Genomic DNA, 20,242 nt, shown 5'->3' on the forward strand with positions numbered 1-20,242 from the left:
GGTGACTGACACCTGCCGAAAGTCCTTTGCACAGCTCTTCCCAACATCCAGTTGGGTTCTGGGCAGAGGGGCAGAGATGGGCAACGGAGCTTTGCAAAACCCCTTTAGGTCATTCCCACCTACTCACCCTTTTGCCTGCTCCATTGTAGACATCCGCTGTAGGAAAGCTGGGTGGAGCTTGCTCCAAAGACCCGGCAGGCTAAACAAGGAAACCTGGGCAGCTGGATTAGACCTGAGGTCCAGATGTTCCCCAACCCCTAGTTGCTGGATGCATCCAAAATAATGCTCCACACACAGAGTAGCGGAGGGGAAATTGCTGTATTTTTATTATGAAAACAAACCCCTTACCAATAGGATCAATGACAATTTTTAAAGCTCCCTGCCGGAGGTTACGTTTCCCAGTATGTTTCCGAGCACAATTCAAAGTGTTGGTGCTGACCTTTAAAGCCCTAAACAGCCTCGGTCCAGTATATCTGAAGGAGCGTCTCCACCCCCATCGTTCAGCCCAGACGCTGAGGTCCAGCGCCGAGGGCCTTCTGGCGGTTCCCTCATTGCGAGAAGTGAGGTTACAGGGAACCAAAGGGCCTTCTCAGTAGTGGCACCCACCCTGTGGAACGCCCTCCCTTCAGATGTGAAGGAAATAAGCAGCTATCTTATCTTTAAAAGACATCTGAAGGCAGCCCTGTTTAGGGAAGTTTTTAATATTTAATGCTGCACTGTTTTAACACTTGATTGGAAGCCGCCCTGAGTGGCTGGGGAAACTCAGCCAGATGGGCGGGGTATAAATAATAATAATAATTTTGTGATTTGTGGCATGAATGAAGCACTGGTCAGATCTACCTTGGGGCTGTGAGCTGCCCACAGAGGGATAAAATGTATAAAGCCCTTCTGGAGCACACCTTGCCATGGTTTTTCTTCCAAGAGCAAAGACGCAGGTAACTCTGGAAACTCGCAAGCAAGGCTTCCAGGTGGAAGCTCTCCCTTGTCTGGCTGCAACTGGGCAAAGGTGGCCTCCTAGGCCTCTCCACCTGCTGCTCTGAACACTCTCTGAACACACCCCTGACCCTTCCTGCTCCACACCCTCCTTGAGTGTTTATGCCTGGCTGGAATGTGTCCTCGAACTCGGACGATGTTGCTTGCTACCCTGGAAGGAGGCTAGAGGCGATGCAGGAATATGCAGCTGTCCCTGACGGGGATTGAACCTGCAACCTTGGCATTAGCAGCACCTCGCTCTAATCAGCTGTAGAAACTAGCCTAGTCCTCCCTACTTTTGCCTCTGGCCCCACTCACCCCTGGCACGTTACTTCCTGATAAATTTGCTCAGAAGGGAATTCAGCCCTTTGGCCAGAGAAAACTCCCACCCTCTTGGGCTACAGCATCAACCAATCAGCAGAGGTACACTGCCTTGGAATATGGGTGCTCCACTTTTCTGAAGCTTTTGTCTGCTTTGGACTCTTTCTGCCAATCAATTCCTTTGCACGGTCCTGGAATCTAGGGCAGGGGTCAGCAAACTTTTTCAGCAGGGAGCCGGTCCACTGTCCTTCAGACCTTGTGGAGGGCCAGACTATATTTTGAAAAAAAAAAAAATGAATGAATTCCTACGCCCCACAAATAACCCAGAGATGTATTTTAAATAAAAGCACACATTCTACTCATGTAAAAACACCACGCAGACCCCACGAATAACCCAGAGATGCATTTTATATAAAATGACATGTTGTTGTTTAGTCGTTTAGTCGTGTCCGACTCTTGTGACCCCATGGACCAGAGCACACCAGGCATTTCTGTCTTCCACTGCCTCCTGCAGTTTGGTCAAACTCATGCTGGTAGCTTCGAGAACACTGTCCAACCATCTCATCTTCTGTCGTCCCCTTCTCCTTGTGCCCTCCATCTTTCCCAACATCACGGTCTTTTCCAGGGAGTCTTCTCTTCTCATGAGGTGGCCAAAGTCTTGGAGCCTCAGCTTCATTCTACTCATATAAAAACACGCTGATTCCCGGACTGTCCGCAGGCCGGATTGAGAAGGCAATTGGGTCGCATCCAGCCCCCGGGCCTTAGTTTGCCTACCAATGGGGCTTAGAAAGGGAATACTAGAAAACTGCAACATGGACCTTGCCCAGATATCAATTCCATATAAGCAAATGTGTTAATCCACCAACACAAGAAAAACAAAGAGGCAAACAAATTTTATTGCAATGTGAGCAAACTTTTGAGAGTTAAGCTTTATAACGCCGAAGTTTTTTTCCTTTATTTGTTGTGCCCTTTCCCAATTAAGTAAAACGTTGCCCATTTTTAAAGCATCTTCCTGGGATTTTATTATTCCCTCCCCCCACGTAACAGTGTCCCATTTTGCTTTTTTGGTGCCCGTTCCCTCTTTGCAGCCATTGGCTGAGCCCCTGTGAGGTCACAGAGGGGGAGTGACCAGCTACAGAACGTTGGCAATAATCAAACTTCTGCTGAGATGATGAAGAGGATGTCAGCTGGGCTGTAAGAAAATTCTAGGGAACAGGAATGGTGTGAAGCTCTGGGGGGGGGGGAGTGAGTTTTGGAGGCTGGGAAGGCAAATCACAGAGGCCAGTCTAATCTGTTCAGTGTGTCAGTCTTCTTCAACCAGGCACCTTCGAGATGTTTTGGACTACAGCTGGGGCTGATGAGAGATGGGCAGCATCAAGTTGGTGAATGTTGTGGCGCATTAATCGCATGGAACCCTCTCATAGTCTGCATAGATTGTTTTTGTAATTATTTGGTACGTATAACTACAATCCAAAAACACTGGATTCTAGAAGGTGGTTCTTTAAAAAAACCAAACCATTTCCCACTAACCTTTTGAAGCTGTGCTCTGGCTTTTAATTTTTTTATCAAGAATGAAAATCATTTTGAATGCAACACAAACAAATGATCTGCGCTGGTTGCACCATGGAGGCAGCCTAGAGAATAATTGTGTGGGGTGCCTAAAGATTCCAAGGGTGCCCTCGACTATGTTAATGCCTTGCAGAAAACATAGCAGCTGGCTCGCAGAAGAATACGATGGTACCTTGGTTCCTGAAGGGCTTTGCTCCCAAACAAATCGGCTCCCAAACGCTGCAAACCTGGAAGTAAGTGTTCCGGTTTGCAAAAGTTTTTCGGAAGCCGAACATCCTATGTGGCTTCTGCTTGAGTGCAGGAAACTCCTGCAGCCAATTGGAAACCATGCCTTGGTTTTCGAACGGTTTTAGTAGCCGAACGGACTCCCGGAATGGATTAAGTTCAAGAACCAAGGTACCACTGTATCCCCTACCCAGAGCCTTCTGATACTGAATCAAGACCCTCGGGGCCATAGACTAGGACTGTCAACTTTTGAAGCAGCCTCTTGGTGTGTCTTTAAGACATGCTGTTCTGCAGCAAAGTCCACAGGACCACCAAGTTTAACTGGAGGGCATCTGCCCACCTCCACCCACGTAAACCCTGGTCAGACCTGGGTTCCTCCAGGCAACCTGTTTCTTCAGCATTCATTCCGACTTGCTTACACGGAGGTCAGACTATGTCTGGCCTTTACTGAGCACTGGTTCTGCAGATGAATGCCCTACCAGGAGAGGCCGGGGATCAAACCTAAGACCTTCTGCATGTAAAAGCAGATGCTCTACTTCTGAGTTTTGGTCTATTAAAGACCAAGTGAGATCCCAGTCCTTCTAAATGAGAGCTGCCTAAACAAAGGACTCTGCTTCATTCTGTGGCAGACCACTGGTCCATTGAGCTTAGCATCAGTGACGCTAATTGGAGATGTCAGAAATTGAACCCACACGCTCTACCACTGAGATGCAGCCCTTCCCATATAGTCCAGAACACTTTTCATAAGATAGTAGAGTCAGAAGGGACCACATGGGTCATCTAGTCCAACCCCTGGCAATGCAGGAACCCTTTGCCCAACAAGGAGCTCGAACCTACAACCTTGAGATTAAGAGTCTCGTGCCACACAGCCTGCCATTTGATGAGCTGTGAGTGATAGTTCTGTCCCAGTGTCATTCAGTGGCAGCATTTACAGAATTTCTTCTCAATCCTACGCGTCCGTAGCCTGTTTCTATCACAGTTGGGAATTCTAAGAATGTTTCCGAGCTCTGCACGGAGCTTCCCGCCCAACTCCTAAGCTTCTACAGGGCTCCCCGCTTGCTCAGATTCGCTGAGGTTTAGGAAAATCAGATACCCCAAGGTGGCTTTCCCTACGCTGTTGATTTTTATGTGGCTCTTCCTGTGCGAGGTGAGGCCCGCCCTCTGGCTGAAGCGCTTCCCGCACTCAGCGCACTTGTAGGGCTTCTCCCCCGTGTGGATCCTCACGTGGGTCATAAGGTTACCCTTCTGGCTGAACGTTTTCCCGCAGTCCAAGCACTTGTACGGGTTCTCCCCCGAGTGGATTCTCTTGTGAGCAATGAGGTTCCACTTCCGGTTGAAGCTCCTCCCGCAGTCTGAGCATTTGTATGGGGTTTCCCCTCGGTGGATTCTCCGGTGCCCCGCCAGGTACCGCTTTTGGTTGAAACTCTTCCCACACTCGGAGCATTTATATCGCCTGTCCCCCGCGTGGCTCCTCTCGTGTGGGACGAGGAGGCCTGGGCTCGGAGGAAAGGCCGAGGACTTGAACGGTTTCTCATCCCCGGTGACCGCTTCCCGCTTAAGGATGCCTTGGCTCGGCCGGAAGTTTCCGTTGGTGTCACTGTGTGGTTTCGCCTCCACAGAATCCTGGGCTTTGGGTTCCTTCCCACGGAAGCCGCCTTCCCAACAGGCTACAGCTCCACCCGTTCTACTTTCGGGGTCCTGCTTGCCTGCCAGCGCCTTCTGACCCAACAACACAGTTCCCTCCTCGTAATTCTGGAAGACCAAGCCGATTCTCATGGATGCATCGTGCGGCTCCACCTGGTCGGAGCCTTCCTGGTGATGAAGGTTATCTCCCACCTGCTTGTCGGCTGCGGAGATAAGAAGAGCTTATTATACAGAGGCAAAATGCTCAGGACTGCAATACCTCAAGAACCACCTCTTCCCACAGGAACTGTCCCGGAGCCTGTGATTGTCAATTGAGGCCCTTATTCGTGTGCCTCCTCCACGAGAGGTCCGGAGGGTGGCAACATAAGAAGGGGCCTTTTATGTGGTGGCTCCCTGTTTGTGGTGTGCTCTCCCTAGGGAGGTTCACCTGGTGCCTTCGTTATGCATATTTAGGCACCAGGTAAAAACGTTCCTCTTCAGCCAGGCCTTTGCCTGATTGACATCTGATGCCCTTTTAAATGTGTTATGGGAGCGGGGATTACATACCTACATACCTACATAATTTTATTACGGTCAAAGACCAGCTCAAAAAGCACAACTGGGACAACTTTCACAAGAATAAAAAACACATTTAAAACATTGTACAACAACAGCTTAAAGATTAAAATCTGAGATAAACGCAGGGATTATTGGATTGTTTTTGTTGTTATTTTTATTATGTAACTTTTATATATATCGTAATTTTACGTTGTGAACCACCCTGAGATCTACAGATGAAGGGATATCTTCTACTACTACTACTATTACTACTACTACTAATAATACACTTCTTTTGCCACTGGCACCACCCACCCCTGGCATGCGGGTCTCAGGAGGTTGCCCAGGAGAGAGTTCAACCCCCCAGACTGGAAAAGTTTTCCCACCCCCTGATCAAACAGACCCTCCATGTTCACCATTATTGAGTTGGTTTTCCTCCTTGCTCTCATCCTGCTTGGCTATTCTGCAGAGCTGCCTGTTCCAAGTGTCGGACAGAATCTGGTCCACTTCGGAGGAATTCACAGCCACCTCCGCAAAAGGTGCTGGCAGCTGAAAGAGAGCAGGGAGGCGGGTAGACAGACATTAAGAACATACATAAAAACCTCAGAATGCAGCTAGATACCAGGTCAGTGGCCCATCTAAGCCCAACATCCTGTTCTCACAGTGGCTCACTTGATGCCTGTGGGAAACCAGCAAGCAGGATTCGAACACAAGAGCCCTCTGCCTCTCCTCCTTACAACCGGTGGTATATGAATAATAATGAAGTGATATTTAGAATTGTCACACCGTTGCTCCTTCAGCTGCACTGGTGTTTGCGGACACAGTTTGGGAAAGCAACTATTTTACCTGTGACGCCTTCACCACCACAGCCATTATTTGCCTGACCACCCCCCCTCCCTGGTGGCCATCAGGCTGTTAATAAATGAGATGGGGAACTAGATGTTGATGCTAACTCACATTTTGCCTGTTACATGTGAGTGTTACTATAATACAGTGGTACCTCGGGTTACATACGCTTCAGGTTACAGATGCTTCAGGTTACAGACTCTGCTAACCCAGAAATAGTACCTCGGGTTAAGAACTTTGCTTCAGGATGAGAACAGAAATTGTGCTCTGGCGGCGCGGCAGCAGCATGAGGCCCCATTAGCTAAAGTGGTACCTCAGGTTTAGAACAGTTTCAGGTTAAGAACGGACCTCCGTAACAAATTAAGTACTTAACCCGAGGTACCACTGTAGTAATAATGGCAATACTAGAAGAGGGCCTTTTCTGCGGTGGCTCCCCGCTTGTGGAACGCTCTCCCCAGGGAGGCTCGCCTGGTGCCTTCCTCACATATCTTTAGGTGGCAGCAGGGGTGTCAACTTGAATAAAATATTGGTAGGGGGTGCCAGGTAAGCCCTGCTCCGCATAATCAATCGCAAGACATGATTTGAATGGCAATGCCCATCAACTTTGGGGGGGCCAGGACCCCTGAAATATTTTATGGGGGGGCCAAAAAGACCTTGGCTCCTAGAGGTTGGCTTCTATGGGCACCAGACAAAAGCATTTATCTCTCACCAGGCCTTTGGCTTTTAGCTATCTATGGCCTTTATGCATGGTATTGCTTAAAATGCTGTAAGCTGCTTTGAGTTTCTACAGCAAAAAGCAACTGATCAATTTAATAAATAATAAGATAAACCAAAATCAAGATCTGCCAAAAAAGCTGGAAAACATCTTCATGTATGCGACAACAGCCGCGAGAGTTCTAATAGCACAAGGATGGAAGACTGAAGAAACCCCCAACTAAAGAATCATGGCAAGAAAAATTTATGGACTATGCAGAACTGGCAAAATTGACATATAAGCTACGGGACAAGGATAACTGTGACTTTAAGGATGAATGGGAACCCTTTACAAAGTATTCAAAGATGCAACAAAGCGAACTGGACTCCTTGGCGGGCTTTGAATAAACATTCACAAACTTTTCTATTGATGATAATCAGCTAAAAGGTTTGAGGATCTATACAACTGTGTAACATGCAGAAAACAGCATTCTCAGAGAAACCAAAGACTGGAACTGAGGGAAGCCGGGGGGGTGGGGGGGGTGGGCTTTGTGTGGGAGGGTGGGGGGAGGGAAAAAATAAGGATGATATGTTTCTGGATAATATGTTTTGTTTTAATTTTGAATGAAAAAGTTTTAACAAACAAAACAAAAAGAACAAAATCAAGCAACACACAAAGTGGGTCGCCTCCAAACCCAACCCACACTCCTCCTTTCGATTTGCCCGCCATCAAGGCCTCTCACCTGCTGCCTGCATCTCTTGCCGTTTTGCTGCCCCATCAGGAAGCCTTCTGCCAGGGCCACTGCCTGGGCACAGCTCTCCGGCTCGCTCTCCCGGACCCAGCTCTGCATCTCCAGGGGCAAGATGATCAGGAACTGCTCCAGGATCAGCAGCTCCAGGATCTGCTCCTTGGTGTGCCTCTCCGGTTTCAGCCACTGGCAGCACAGCTCCTGGAGCCTTTGGCAAACCTCGCGGGGCCCTTTGGCCTCCTGGTAGCAGAAGTGGCGGAAGCGCTGGCGCCGTGTCTCCGGCCGCAGGGCCCCCTCGCTCGCGGCCTCCTCCTTCACCTTCACGAAGGAGTCCAGGCTTCGGTAGACCTTCTGGGCTTCCCCACCGAGGCCCGGCACAGCCTGGGTCACCCATCCACCCTTCGGCCACTGCGTGACATCTTGGACTGAGGCCTGGATCTCCTTGGCCTCCTCCCCAGACACGGGATGAGGCTGCGATCTGGAGTCTGGGGCCTGCACGCTCTGCAAGAACTGCTGCCACTGGGTCTCCCAGTGCTGCTGCTGCAGCCCCTCCTCTGGCTCCCGCTTAATCTGTGGTGGGAGATCCTTGCTCACTAAGGTCCCGATGCTCCCCACATGGGCCACTTGTGGGACTCTCTTTCCTTCCCCCCGCATCCCCTGCCACAATTTGGAGCCGGCCGTGTCCTGCTCCTCCATTTTCAGAGGTTAGCTGCGTCCCCCTGCTTCTCTTTCAAACTATTCCAGTCTCCCGCTTCCAACGCGGGACAGCCTCCGATGTCTTCACCCTCTAGAGTTAAGGGGCTTCTCTTGGAGTCACAATCAAGGGTCTCCTGTCCGGTTCTCAGGTAGGAATATGGGCTTGTCCTAAACAGGAAGAGAGACAAAGGCAGGGGTGTGAGAGAGAGGGAGAATAAGAATGGTAAATAGTAAGCCCCACAGGGCAGTGAGAGCTGCAGAGCAAAAGAACATAAGAAGTGGATTTGTAAAGACTTTGTTTTTCTGGCTAAAGTGTTTGTAAAAGCTGAAAATCAAAAATTAAAATTAAAAAAGGAAGAAGAGTCCTGCTCTGGTTTACAATGCATTAAAACACTAAATAAACCAATCCAGAGCAGGCATAGGCAAACTCCGGCCCTCCAGATGTTTGGGACTACAATTCCCATCATCCCTGACCGCTGAGCCTGTTAGCTAGGGGTGATGGGAACTGTAGTCCCAAACATCTGGAGGGCTAGAGTTTGCCTATGCCTGATCCAGAGTAAAACAAATTCAAGCTTCAAGGAAAGTATTTCAGATCCTTGTCTAAATGACATTCTGTTCTGCCCATATTTATTTACCAACTTAATTTATAGATCTGCCCCATAGCAGTTGTTCTCCAGGAAGCCAGGGTTTGTTGTGATTAGAGCAGTGTTTCCCAAACTTAGGTTTCCAGCTGCTTTCGAACTACAGTTCCCATCATCCCTGACCACTGGTCTTGCCAGTTAGGGATGATGGGAGCTGTAGTCCAAAAACAGCTGGAGACCAAAATTTGGGAGACGCTGGGTTAGAGTGTCAGAAAAGGACCTGGGAGATCAGTGTTCAAATCCCCACTCAGTCATGAAGCTCACTGGGTGACCTTGGGCCAGTTGCAGCCTCTTTACCTACCTAGTTGTGAGGATCAACTGAGGGTGTGTGTGTGAACCATGTACTCCTTGGATAAAAAGGTGGGATATAAATGCAATAAAAAAGATCTTCTCCTTAAGAAAGATGGGGGGGCAGCCAGATGGAGATGTCAGTCGTCAGTCTGGCACCCAGAGATCTCCACATGGTCATGACTGGACCTACGCCAGTAGCAAACCGTGCCGGGCGGCTGGCTAATTTCTAACACTGCCCACAACGCCTGCAGGTTTCAAGCAAGACCCTCTCCTCCATGAATTTGTCTAATACTCTGTTCAAGCCCTCCAAGTGTCACTGCCTCCTAGACTCCAGCCCCCTACCCCACTGGTTTTCAAGGGGGGCAAAATCTCGCCTTTGCAGGTTTCCACCATCAAAAAAAGTAAGATCATGGCCACTGGGCCCATCACCTCCTGGCAAATAGAAGAGGAAGAAATGGAGGCAGTGAGAGATTTTACTTTCTTGGGCTCCATGAGCAGATGGTGACAGCAGTCATGAAATTAAAAGACGCTTGCTTCTTGGGAGAAAAGCAATGACAAACCTAGACAGCATCTTAAAAAGCAGAGACATCACCTTGCTGATAAAGGTCCATATAGTTAAAACTATGGTTTTCCCAGTAGTGATGTATGGAAGTGAGAGCTGGACCATAAAGAAGGCTGATCGCTGAAGAATTGATGCTTTTGAATTATGGTGCTGGAGGAGACTCTTGAGAGTCCCATGGACTGCAAGAAGATCAAACCTCTCCATTCTGAAGGAAATCAGCCCTGAGTGCTCACTGGAAGGGCAGATCCTGAAGCTGAGGCTCCAATACTTTGGCCACCTCATGAGAAGAGAAGACTCCCTGGAAAAGACCCTGATGTTGGGAAAGACTGAGGGCACAAGGAGAAGGGGATGACAGAGGACGAGATGGTTGGACAGTGTTCTCGAAGCTACCAGCATGAGTTTGATCAAGCTGTGGGAGGCGGTGGAAGATAGGAGTGCCTGGCGTGCTCTGGTCCATGGGGTCACGAAGAGACGGACACGACTAAACGACTAAACAACAACAACAACCCTTACTAGCAAGAAGCCACAGATTTGGAGGTCAGACCCAAGCGAAATTGAAGTGTCAAGGTTTTGTGTTCCTCTCCTGCCCCCCCCCCCATTGTTGCATCTCTCAGCAGGCTGTTCTACTCTCTCCCCCTCTCCCTTTGCAAATTGGTTTCGCCCCTTTGCAGCAGCAGCTGCTGTTCCTTTTTGTCCCCCTGGAAATTATTTCTCAGCTTTCAATGTCCACCGCCCCCCACTTTTTGCACTCACCTCTCCTTGGCTGGCTTAGCAATGCTCTCTGCACTGTGCATGGCCCATGAATAAGGGCACTTTTGATCCAGACTCACTCTCAGCAGCAGAGAAATTTATATTTATATTTTATTTCATTTTTTTAAAAAGCCAGTTTCCCACCAGGGCTCTCTTAGAAAGTGGGGTTTGTGGGGGGGGGGGAGGAAGCCGCTTCGCAAATCCTGATACTTCCCTTCTGACATTGCCAGGCGCTGCTAGGAATCGCGGTTGCACTCGGTAGATTTAACCTTTTCCAAACAGGCCTCGGCTGCTTTTCTGTGAGCTTTCTCGGGCAAGAACAGGGCTGGGGAATCCTGTGGGTCGTCAGATGTTGCTTGGACTACAGCTCCCAGAATTCCTGGCCATTGGGCCACGCCTGCTGGAGGATGATGGGAGTTGTAGTTCATTAACACCTGGAGGACCACTGGAAAGAGCTGTTCTAGGGCTTCTATCCCTCCCTGCATCTGTATCGGATTCGAAATGGTTTTTGGAGATGAAAGCGTTTTTTACATATATATTTTTAATCATTGTCAAATCAAATCAATCTTTACTACGGTCCAGAGACCCAACAATTAATCATTGCAATGGTTTGAATATAAAATTGTGCCATTGTTTTTATTGCTTCTTCTTCTTATTATTATTACAGTGGTACCTCGGGTTACATACGCTTCAGGTTACATACACTTCAGGTTACAGACTCCGCTAACCCAGAAATAGTGCTTCAGGTTAAGAACTTTGCTTCAGGATGAGAACAGAAATCGTGCTCCGGCGGCGCGGCAGCAGCAGGAGGCCCCATTAGCTAAAGTTTCAGGTTAAGAACGGATGTCTGGAACGAATTAAGTACTTAACCCAAGGTACCACTGTATTATTATTTCCCAACTTCATTTGAATGAATTTAAACCTGCTGCCACCCTGCAAAAGGAGTATGTCCAAACTCCTGAGAATACTATTCTGACAGAGCTACAATTCTCAAGGTTTCCTGTGAAGAGATATTGTTACACCACTCTGAAAGTTGTAGTTCTGTGATGGGACTAGGACATCTCATGACAATTCCCAGCACCCTTAACAGCTCCCAGGATTATTTGGGGGAAGACATGGCTGTTCCAAGTGACATCACAGTGCTTTAAACGTATGGTGTGAATGTGGCCTGTATCTTCTCTGCTACCCAGCATCTTAAATCATGACTGAAGTCATCAACTTTGCCTTCCCACAAGGAGAGCACTTACACACCACGTTTCCTTCTGTGTGGGATCATTCTTGTGGGGTGAGGCTCTGGCTTTGCTGAATCCATTCCCTTCGTCCTATCCCCCCATGCTGCCGGAGTTTGGGCAGGTTGTTGGGAAAGACGGGGTCTTTTTGAGCGTGGCACCATTCGCTGTGGAATGCCCTCCCAAGAGAAACAGATGTAGCTATGCCACTGCTCACTGTCCATCACACAGGCTTTTTCAGAACATTTTGGGGATGGGCGATAGCATTCACTGCTTTTGCTCACCGATGTGGAGGGGTTGACTGCTGCATAGGTATTTCTGTAAGACTAGTTTTATTTTAAAAGCTTTAATTGTTGAAAATTACTTCTTTTAGTTGCCTTGATTTCCACACTCTCCACCCACAAGGAAAGGCATTTCTTGATATATCCTAAATATATAAAATAAAATTTACTGACTCTTTCAAGGCATAAGCTGCGCAACCAGTGTTATAACCTTTTCCCAGTCCTGTGTGGATTTTTTGGGGGGGGGAAGAATTTTTATTTGATTTTACAAATTCATTCACATTCAAAATCACAGATAATAAAAAATACACAAGATTCTTCCAAATCTCAATACCTCCCCACTCCCCTCTGTGGGTTCTTTAGTTAACTTTTTCTACTGCATACCATAAGTCCTCCTAATTTTCAACACGCCATTGTACCCAAAGTCTATATAACATTACAAGAGTTATTTAAGACCTGCCAAAGTGTTCAAGTGTTTACAGTGGTCTGTCAAGTATAGTATAATTTTCTCCCATTCTTTGCTGAAGTGTCAATCCTCCTGGTTTCTGATTTCCTCTGTCATTTTTGCCATCTCTGCATAAGCCAATATTTTGCTCTGCCAGCCCACTCTGGTAGGGACCTTGCTTTCTTTCCAACCTTGGGTAAGCAGCATTCTTGCAGCTATTGTAGCATACATAAACAGTGTTTTCGGTATCTCTGCATCTACAATTCCTAAAAAAAAGGCTTCTGGTTTTTTTAACAAACATTATTTTAAACATTTTTTTCAGGTCGTTGTATATCATTGCCCAGAATTCCTTTGTTACTTTAGAATTCCACCACATACGGTAAAAGGTGCTGTCCTTTTCTTTACATTTCTAGCAAATATTTGAGCTTGTCCTATACATTATTGCTATTTAAAGGTAAAGGTAAAGGGACCCCTGACCATTAGGTCCAGTCGTGACTGACTCTGGGGTTGCGGTGCTCATCTCGCTTTACTGGCCGAGGGAGCCGGCGTACAGCTTCCATGTCATATGGCCAGCATGACTAAGCCGCTTCTGGCGAACCAGAGCAGCGCATGGAAACACCGTTTACCTTCCCGCCAGAGCGGTACCTATTTATCTACATGAACTTTGATGTGCTGATTGGGCAGTGTTCTCAAAGCTACCAACATGAGTTTGACCAAACTGCGGGAGGCAGTGGAAGACTGGAGTGCCTGGCGTGCTCTGGTCCATGGGGTCACGAAGAGTCAGACACGACTAAACAACAACAACAACTTTGATGTGCTTTCAAATTGCTAGGTTGGCAGGAGCAGGGACCAAGCAATGGGAGCTCACCCCGTTGCGGGGATTCGAACAGCCGACCTTCTGATCCACAAGTCCTAGGTTCTGTGGTTTAACCCACAGCGCCACCCGCGTCCCTAATTTTGCTAATTTACTCGGCGTTAAATACCAGTGGTACATCATTTTCATATAGTTTTCTTTTAATGTATAACACGCTGTAAACTACAAATCCTTTCTACATAGTTTTTCCCATGCTGAAAGCTGTATGTTGTATCCAAAATCCCTTGCCCATTGTATCATAACCAGTTTAACTTCTTCATCATTAGTAAACCATTCCAATAATAATTTATACATTTTAGAGAGTAATTTCACATTATTCTCCAACCATTCTCTCTCAGACCTCGATATTTCATTAGAAAATCCCTTTCTTTTATCTGTTTTAAAAACATCTCTTTAACTGGTGATACTGTAACCAATCCGTTAAAAGAACTCTTATGTCCTCAATTTTCCCCCCAATTTCAACTGGTGCTCTTCTTCTACTAATAATTCCTTATATGTTGCCCAACCCTGTCTCATATTCAATTTTTTCACATAAATCGCTTCTAGTGGGGAGAGCCACCATGGTGTTTTCTGCTCCAAGAGATTTTTGTATTTTTCTCATACGACATATAGTGACTTTCTTACTAAGTGGTTCAGGAAATCTCTGTGTACTTTGACTTTTTCATACCATAAATATGAATGCAACCAAATCTATTATCGTGACCCTCCAAATCTAAAGTATCTGTATTTTGTAATGTTATCCATTCTCGGGGCCAGCAAAAGCAGGACACCTCATAATATAACCTTAAATCTGGCAGGGAAAAGCCACCTCTATCCTTAGAATCTATTAATAATTTGTGTTTTATTCTTGGCTTCTTCCCCTGCCATATAAATTTTGAAATATCTACTGTACTGTGTGGATTTTCTCGTGTGCACAAAGGTCTGACTTCCGAACGAATGTTTTCCCACAGAGGGCACACTTGTATGGCTTCTCCCTCATGTGTATTATCTCATGTTTTACAAGTTTGGACTTTATAGGGAAGCTTTTCCCGCATTGTAGGCACTCATACGGCTTTTCCCCTCTGTGCTTCCTCACGTGGTTGTTAAGGTAACGCTTTTTGTCGAAGCTCTTCCCGCAGTCTGAGCACTTGTACGGTGTCTCCAGTGTGTGCAGCCTGACGTGTTCCTGAAAGACTGAACAATTGTCAAAGTTTTTGCCGCAGTGAGAGCACGTATACAGAGATTCTCCTGTGTGGATTCTCATGTGCTGCATAGAGCCTGAACTGCAACTGAAGTTTTTCCCACCGTTAGAGTAATTATACATGTTCCACAATCCTGTGTGGGTTCTCTCATGTGCAAGAAGGCCCTGCGTCTGAATGAAACTGTTTCCACAATAGAATGACAGGTACGGCTTCTCTCTGATGTGAATGCTCTGCTGTACCATAAGGTCTGAGCTCCGTTCAAAGTCTCTTCGACAGTCAGATGATGCTTTTTGTACCTCACTACACTCTATTATTTGTGAGTCAGCGGATTCTCTCTCCTCTCTGCTAACTTCTGCATAGAAAGTGGATTTTTCCACCAGACCACTCTCATAGCTTCTTTCTTCATCATTCAACAACCCTGGCTGATTCTCAAACATTATTCGCTTTTGATGGTCATGTAAATCCTCATCTTTTCCCAAACAGGCATTGCTTGCTTCTCCTTGCACAGAACCTTCCTGGTGGAGGGTATTTGTCTCATCCTCCAATACCCGCTCATTACCTGTAGGAATAAAAAAATCCCAGAGAATCTTATCTGTTCTGAAGTGATTATTCCAAACAGAAAATCAACAGAGTTTAGTATCAGAGCTGTTGCAGGCAGAATATGTGAGAATATTCTCTTTTCCCCCTCATAATACGAGAATTAAAGTCTTCCACTGAAATTGTGTAGTCGTAGCTTCAGCGCAGACAATAGAAAGCACTTCTAATTAAATTTTAAAACTACTAGACAAGGCAATGGCTGCTGGCTTAGTTTATGGAAGTCTTCTGTTTTTTTTAAGGATTAGAGAAATTCATGGAAAACAGGTCGGTCATGTTGTACTGGATCTCTCTGGTCAAATATTGTCCAGCTCTGAATATCAGATGCTAGAGTAAAAAAACCAACAACCCAGAAAATAGAGGGCTGAGGCCTATAAGTCCAGCTTGAGTAAAGGTTACAGCTTTTAGGACTTTTTAGTTTAGAAGAAAGAGGAGTAAGGGAAGGGATGTGATTGTGATATGGAGAAAGTGAACAGAGACATTTTCCACATTATCTCATAATACTAGAACCTAGAGACATCTAATGAAATTGAACAAGGGCTTGTGGCAGTGAGGGGGTTGAGTGACAAGGGAAGCGTCGTGGTGAGGGAGAACTGTGGACAGGGGTGCCAACTTTAATAAAATATTGGGGGGGTCAGGTAAACCCCACCCCACATAATAGATGCAGTGCACTTACTCCATTTGAGGGGGGACTCCCCTCAAATTCGCCTTAAGGGTGAAGTCAACCTGTCAGAAGTTGCAGAGCCTGCTGTGGCTGTAGGGACCAATGTGGGATAATGATAATAATGATGATGGCAGACAAGTGAATATTTGCCAGAGAGGGGGGGAAAGGAGTGAGAGGAGAAACCGCCTCATGAAAACCTGAGCATGGTGAATCCTTACTCGGCAATCTCGTCACTTCACTCTGCCTGTCCGTGGCTTCTCTGAAGACCTGCCCAGCCCAGGTGTCCTGTGGCAGAAGCTGGCCCGTCTCAGAAGGATCCGCAGCCATCACCGCAAAAGGCACAGGTACCTGAAACAGCAGTGAGGAAGATCATGAACGGAAGAGGCCATATGGCTTCTGCTAGCCTGAAGTTGGATAACAAGTACAGTGGTACCTTGGGTTAAGAACTTAATTCGTTCTGGAGGTCCGTTCTTAACCTTAAACTGTTCTTAACCTGAGGTACCACTTTAGCTAATGGGGCCTCCCACTGCTGCTGCGCTGCGATTTCTGTTCTCATCCTGAAGCAAAGTTCTTAACCCGAGGTACTATTTCTGGATTAGCGGAGTCTGTAACCTGAAGCGTCTGTAACCCGAGGTACTATTGTAATGGTCCGAAGGAACCCGACATGACATACACTTTCTGGCCACCAGGATCTGGGCTAGAGCAAATCCCTCCGAATGCATTAATTTCCACAGGTTACTTAACACCCAGACACTTGAAATAGCAAATTACCATACTGGCTTGAATATAAGCCGCACCTGCAAATAAGCTGCACCTTTAAAATTCAGCGGCTTAGAGGAGGCTTGGGAGCAGCAGACGGGACGCGCCACGTTGCCCCCCGGCTGCTCTTGGGGGGAGGGGGAGCTGGGCCGCTTTGCCAGCAGCCTCTGCCCCTACCCCCCCTTCATTCCAACGGCTCGGGGGAGGCTTAGGAGCGGCAGGCAGGCTGGGCGCCATTGCCCTGAGCTCCTGGGCTGCTTCGGGGGGGGTGGGACTGCGCTACTTTGCTGGCAGCAAAAGGTCACGAATATAAGCTGCACTTGACTTTTCACGATCAGAATTGGGCGGGGAAGTGCAGCTTATATTTCGGCCAATACAGCAACTGATAGAAATCCATTTCAGCACCATATCATAGACACCATATGCCAGCAGGTGAAAAACTGGATGTGTCCAGCAGTCTGGATATACTTATCTCCCCCTCCCACCCCACAGGCGAAATTTGACAGGTAGACAGGGCTGCACCTGTCAATCCCTCGACATCACAGTGACATGATGAGGCGCCCACACATGCAGCCATGCGCAAGCTCTAACAACCAGGTGATAGTCATTTGCAAACACTCACCATTAGCTGACCACAGGCTCAATGGAGAGTCCTGGAAGGTCTAAATCAGTCATCCCCAAACTCGGCCCTCCAGATGTTTTGGGACTACAATTCCCATCAATCCTGACCACTGGTCCTGTTAGCTAGGGATGATGGGAGTTGTAGTCCCAAAACATCTGGAGGGCCAAGTTTGGGGGTGCCTGGTCTAAATGAACCGGCCAGAGAGAGCTTCCCCACTGCTGCTGTACACCTTCAGAATTTCTCACCTTCTGTTCCGGACCCTCCATCTCGTCCTGCCCCAAGAGGAACCCCTCTGCCAGGGCCACCGCCTGGGTGCAGGTCTCCGGCTTTCGCTCCCTGACCCAGCTCTGCATGTCTCCCGGCAGGATGCTCAGGAGCTGCTCCAAGATCAGCAGCTCCAGAATCTCATCCTTCGTGTGCCTCTCTATTTTCAGCCACTGGCCACAAAGCTCTCGGAGCTGGCCATAAACGCCTCTCGGGCCCTCCGCCTCCCGATAGCGGAGTTGCCTGAAGTGCTGCCGCTGCTTCTCCCTCGCAATGGCTTCCCCTTCCAAGATGGCCGCCTTCACCTTCCTGTAGTCTCCCTTGTCCTGGGCACTGAGGCTGCTGAAGGCCTGCTCAGGCTGTCCGCTGAGAGCCGGCAGGAGGAGGGCCACCCACTTGTCCCGAGGCCACCGGCAGGCTGAGGCTACTTGCTCAAAGGAGGCCAGGAAGGCCTTAGCATCCTCCCATGGGGAGGGCTCCTCAGATAGCTGTAGGTTCCTGCACCCTGAGCTGGGAGCCTGCAGCATCCTCAGAAACTCCTGCAACTGGGCTTCCCAGCGTTCCAGCGCCCCTTCTTCTGGCTCACGTTTTATATAATGGGAAGGTGTTCCAATAAGGAACTGCCCTGTGCCCCTGTGATGTGGGGCTTTTGCTACACCTTCCATTTCTTCCCATGCTTTGGAGCCTGTCATGTTCTGCGTGTCCATTTTGAGAACCGGACTGCCCCTTCCTCCTCCTCCTCTCGCTTTCTCTCCTGTCACTTGTCAAAAATGGAGGCAGTCCAAGACCCTCAAGGGGGTCTGCAAAATCAGTAGAAGTGGTTTATTTCTAAGCGACGGCCAGAAATTCGCAAGCCAAGCCGGCGAGGGAGGCTCCTCCTCCTAACGGCAAGAAACAAAAAATAATTGTGAGGAAACAGTGCTGATTTTTTGCTTGTTACTTTATCAGTGTTGTCAATATTGTTTTCTAGATTATGACTGCTGTAGTACCGTATTTTTTGCTCTGTAAGACACACCTTTTCCCTCCTAAAAAGTAAGGGGAAATGTGTGTGCATCTTACGGAGTGAATGCAGGCTGCGCAGCTATCCCAGAAGCCAGAACAGCAAGAGGGATCGTTGCTTTTGCGGCGCAGCGATCCCTCTTGCTGTTTTGGCTTCTGAGATTCAGAATATTTTTTTTCTTGTTTTCCTCCTCCAAAAACTAGGTGCGTCTTGTGGTCCGGTGCGTCTTATAGAGCGAAAAATATGGTACTTTGTGAATCCTATAAGACTTTTGCTGCCATTGTGCTGTTTTCTTCGGGGGGGGGGTGTGTGTGTTAACAGTGTTTTATATATTGTAATTGTTTTACTGATTATTTGTAATTCTTTTGCTGGTGATTTGTTACTCATTCTATATGGCACATATTTGTGATATTCTGTTGTGTTATTGTTACTTATCTATCCATGGGATAGCTCAGCATGAGACTCTTAAATCTCAGGGTTGGTGGATTTGAGCTCCACACTGGGCGAAAAGATTCCTGCATTGCCAGATGACCTTCGTGCATAGCTGTCAACCTTCCCTTTTTTTGTGGGAATGCCCTTATTCCAGCGCCATTTCCCGCTGCTATCCCGGATTGTTAGATATCCCGTAGACTGTCTCCAGGACAGGTGAGGCTGCTGATCCCTTATTTTCAAATCTGAAAGTTGACAGCTATGCCCTCGTGGTGCCTTCCAGCTGATTCATTTGAATGAAAAGTGGGATAGAATTATAACAAATCAAATCAACTGAAGAGGAGGACCCGGCTATAGCACTGAGACTGACCTGAAAGTGGCCCAGGATCAGCCAAATTCGTGGAGGTAAAGGCTACTGGTGGCTACAAGCTATGAGGACCATTCTCTGCCTCCATGCCCAGAGGCAAGAAATGCTGAGGAGAGTGGCTTATGAGCTCAGGTCCTGCTTAAGCACTTTCCAAGAGGCATCTGGTTGGCCACAGGGTGCTGGACTAGATGGGCCACTGCTCTGATCCAGAAGGGCTGCTCTTGTGTTCCATAGAACCTCCAAGTCCAGAAGCAAGCTACCTTTGAGATCCTGATGAGGAACAGCTTAGCTTTTAAAGGTGAACTGGCTTTTAGCTTACTCTGCCCACCTTCAGCTCAGCGTCCACGTTCATTATTACTATTATTTTTTGAAGCAGGGTTTCTCCTACTTTACCTGCAATTTCTTTTTTTCTCTGCAGCACTCTGGAACTAATAAAATAATAATAATAATAATAATAATAATAATAATAATAATAATAATAATAATACAACTCACCTCTCCCTATAAGCTAAGCAGTGCACCACCAATTTGCCTGGGCAGCACCTGCTGCAGTTCCACAGTGCTTTGACAAAGAAGGGAGGAGGAGGAAATTTCAAAAGTCAGATTCCCACCAGGAAGAGGAGGGAAGAAAGGGCACCGGAAATGGAAATGACACCGCCCAGCACGTTTCTTCCATAACAAAGAAAAAGGATTCCTTCTTCCCTTCCTCGCCTCCCCCACAATTTTCTTTCTAGGGCTCAGACCAGAACTCGATAGGTTTAACCCTTTGGGCGCATCTCTTAACTTTTTTAAAAAATGCCCCTCTGTGATTTGCTACAGAACTGGATTGTTTTGCTATTAAAAGCTGTGCCGAGGGCTACATACATACCATGCATTTAAGACACATTTAAAGCACATTCAACACACACCCAATCCTGGAAGCTGTAGTTTACCCCTTCATGGAGCTACAATTCCCAGCACCCTTAGCAAACTACAGTTCCCATGATTCTTTGGGGGATTGACCTAGGAAGCTGGGGCAGGAGATGGGTGAAAGAGGA

The 20,242-nt window shown here is 47.5% G+C and overlaps 4 protein-coding genes across 5 annotated transcripts in view; 2 read left to right on the forward strand and 2 right to left on the reverse strand.

Annotated features, from left to right (window-relative positions):
- LOC310756497 (tigger transposable element-derived protein 1-like) overlaps window positions 1–20,242 on the forward strand; it is a 796,241-nt gene that overhangs the window by 230,438 nt on the left and 545,561 nt on the right. The window lies entirely within an intron of this gene.
- The window catches only part of LOC310757094 (uncharacterized protein), a 508,648-nt gene that overhangs the window by 226,264 nt on the left and 262,142 nt on the right, over window positions 1–20,242 (forward strand). The window lies entirely within an intron of this gene.
- LOC310756797 (zinc finger protein 500-like) lies at window positions 2,171–10,887 on the reverse strand. Its single transcript, XM_083601583.1, has 4 exons — window positions 10,500–10,887; window positions 7,551–8,420; window positions 5,685–5,817; window positions 2,171–4,934 (listed from the first exon to the last, which is right to left on the reverse strand). Exons 2-4 carry the CDS (start codon window positions 8,250–8,252, stop codon window positions 4,120–4,122), a joined length of 1,650 nt encoding a protein of 549 aa, XP_083457709.1. The 5' UTR covers window positions 8,253–8,420; window positions 10,500–10,887; the 3' UTR covers window positions 2,171–4,119.
- On the reverse strand, window positions 13,779–19,869 carry LOC310756758 (zinc finger protein with KRAB and SCAN domains 3-like). 2 transcript variants are annotated; one of them, XM_083601434.1, is made up of 4 exons: window positions 19,701–19,869; window positions 17,391–18,290; window positions 15,983–16,112; window positions 13,779–15,065 (listed from the first exon to the last, which is right to left on the reverse strand). In XM_083601434.1, exons 2-4 carry the CDS (start codon window positions 18,114–18,116, stop codon window positions 14,209–14,211), a joined length of 1,713 nt encoding a protein of 570 aa, XP_083457560.1. In that variant the 5' UTR covers window positions 18,117–18,290; window positions 19,701–19,869; the 3' UTR covers window positions 13,779–14,208. The 2 variants fall into 2 exon arrangements, with proteins under 2 accessions (XP_083457560.1, XP_083457559.1); XM_083601433.1 differs by having other exon boundaries at window positions 15,962–16,112.

Source organism: Podarcis filfolensis (assembly GCF_964270895.1).
Source record: "Podarcis filfolensis genome assembly, chromosome: 2".
Taxonomy (NCBI): domain Eukaryota; kingdom Metazoa; phylum Chordata; class Lepidosauria; order Squamata; family Lacertidae; genus Podarcis; species Podarcis filfolensis.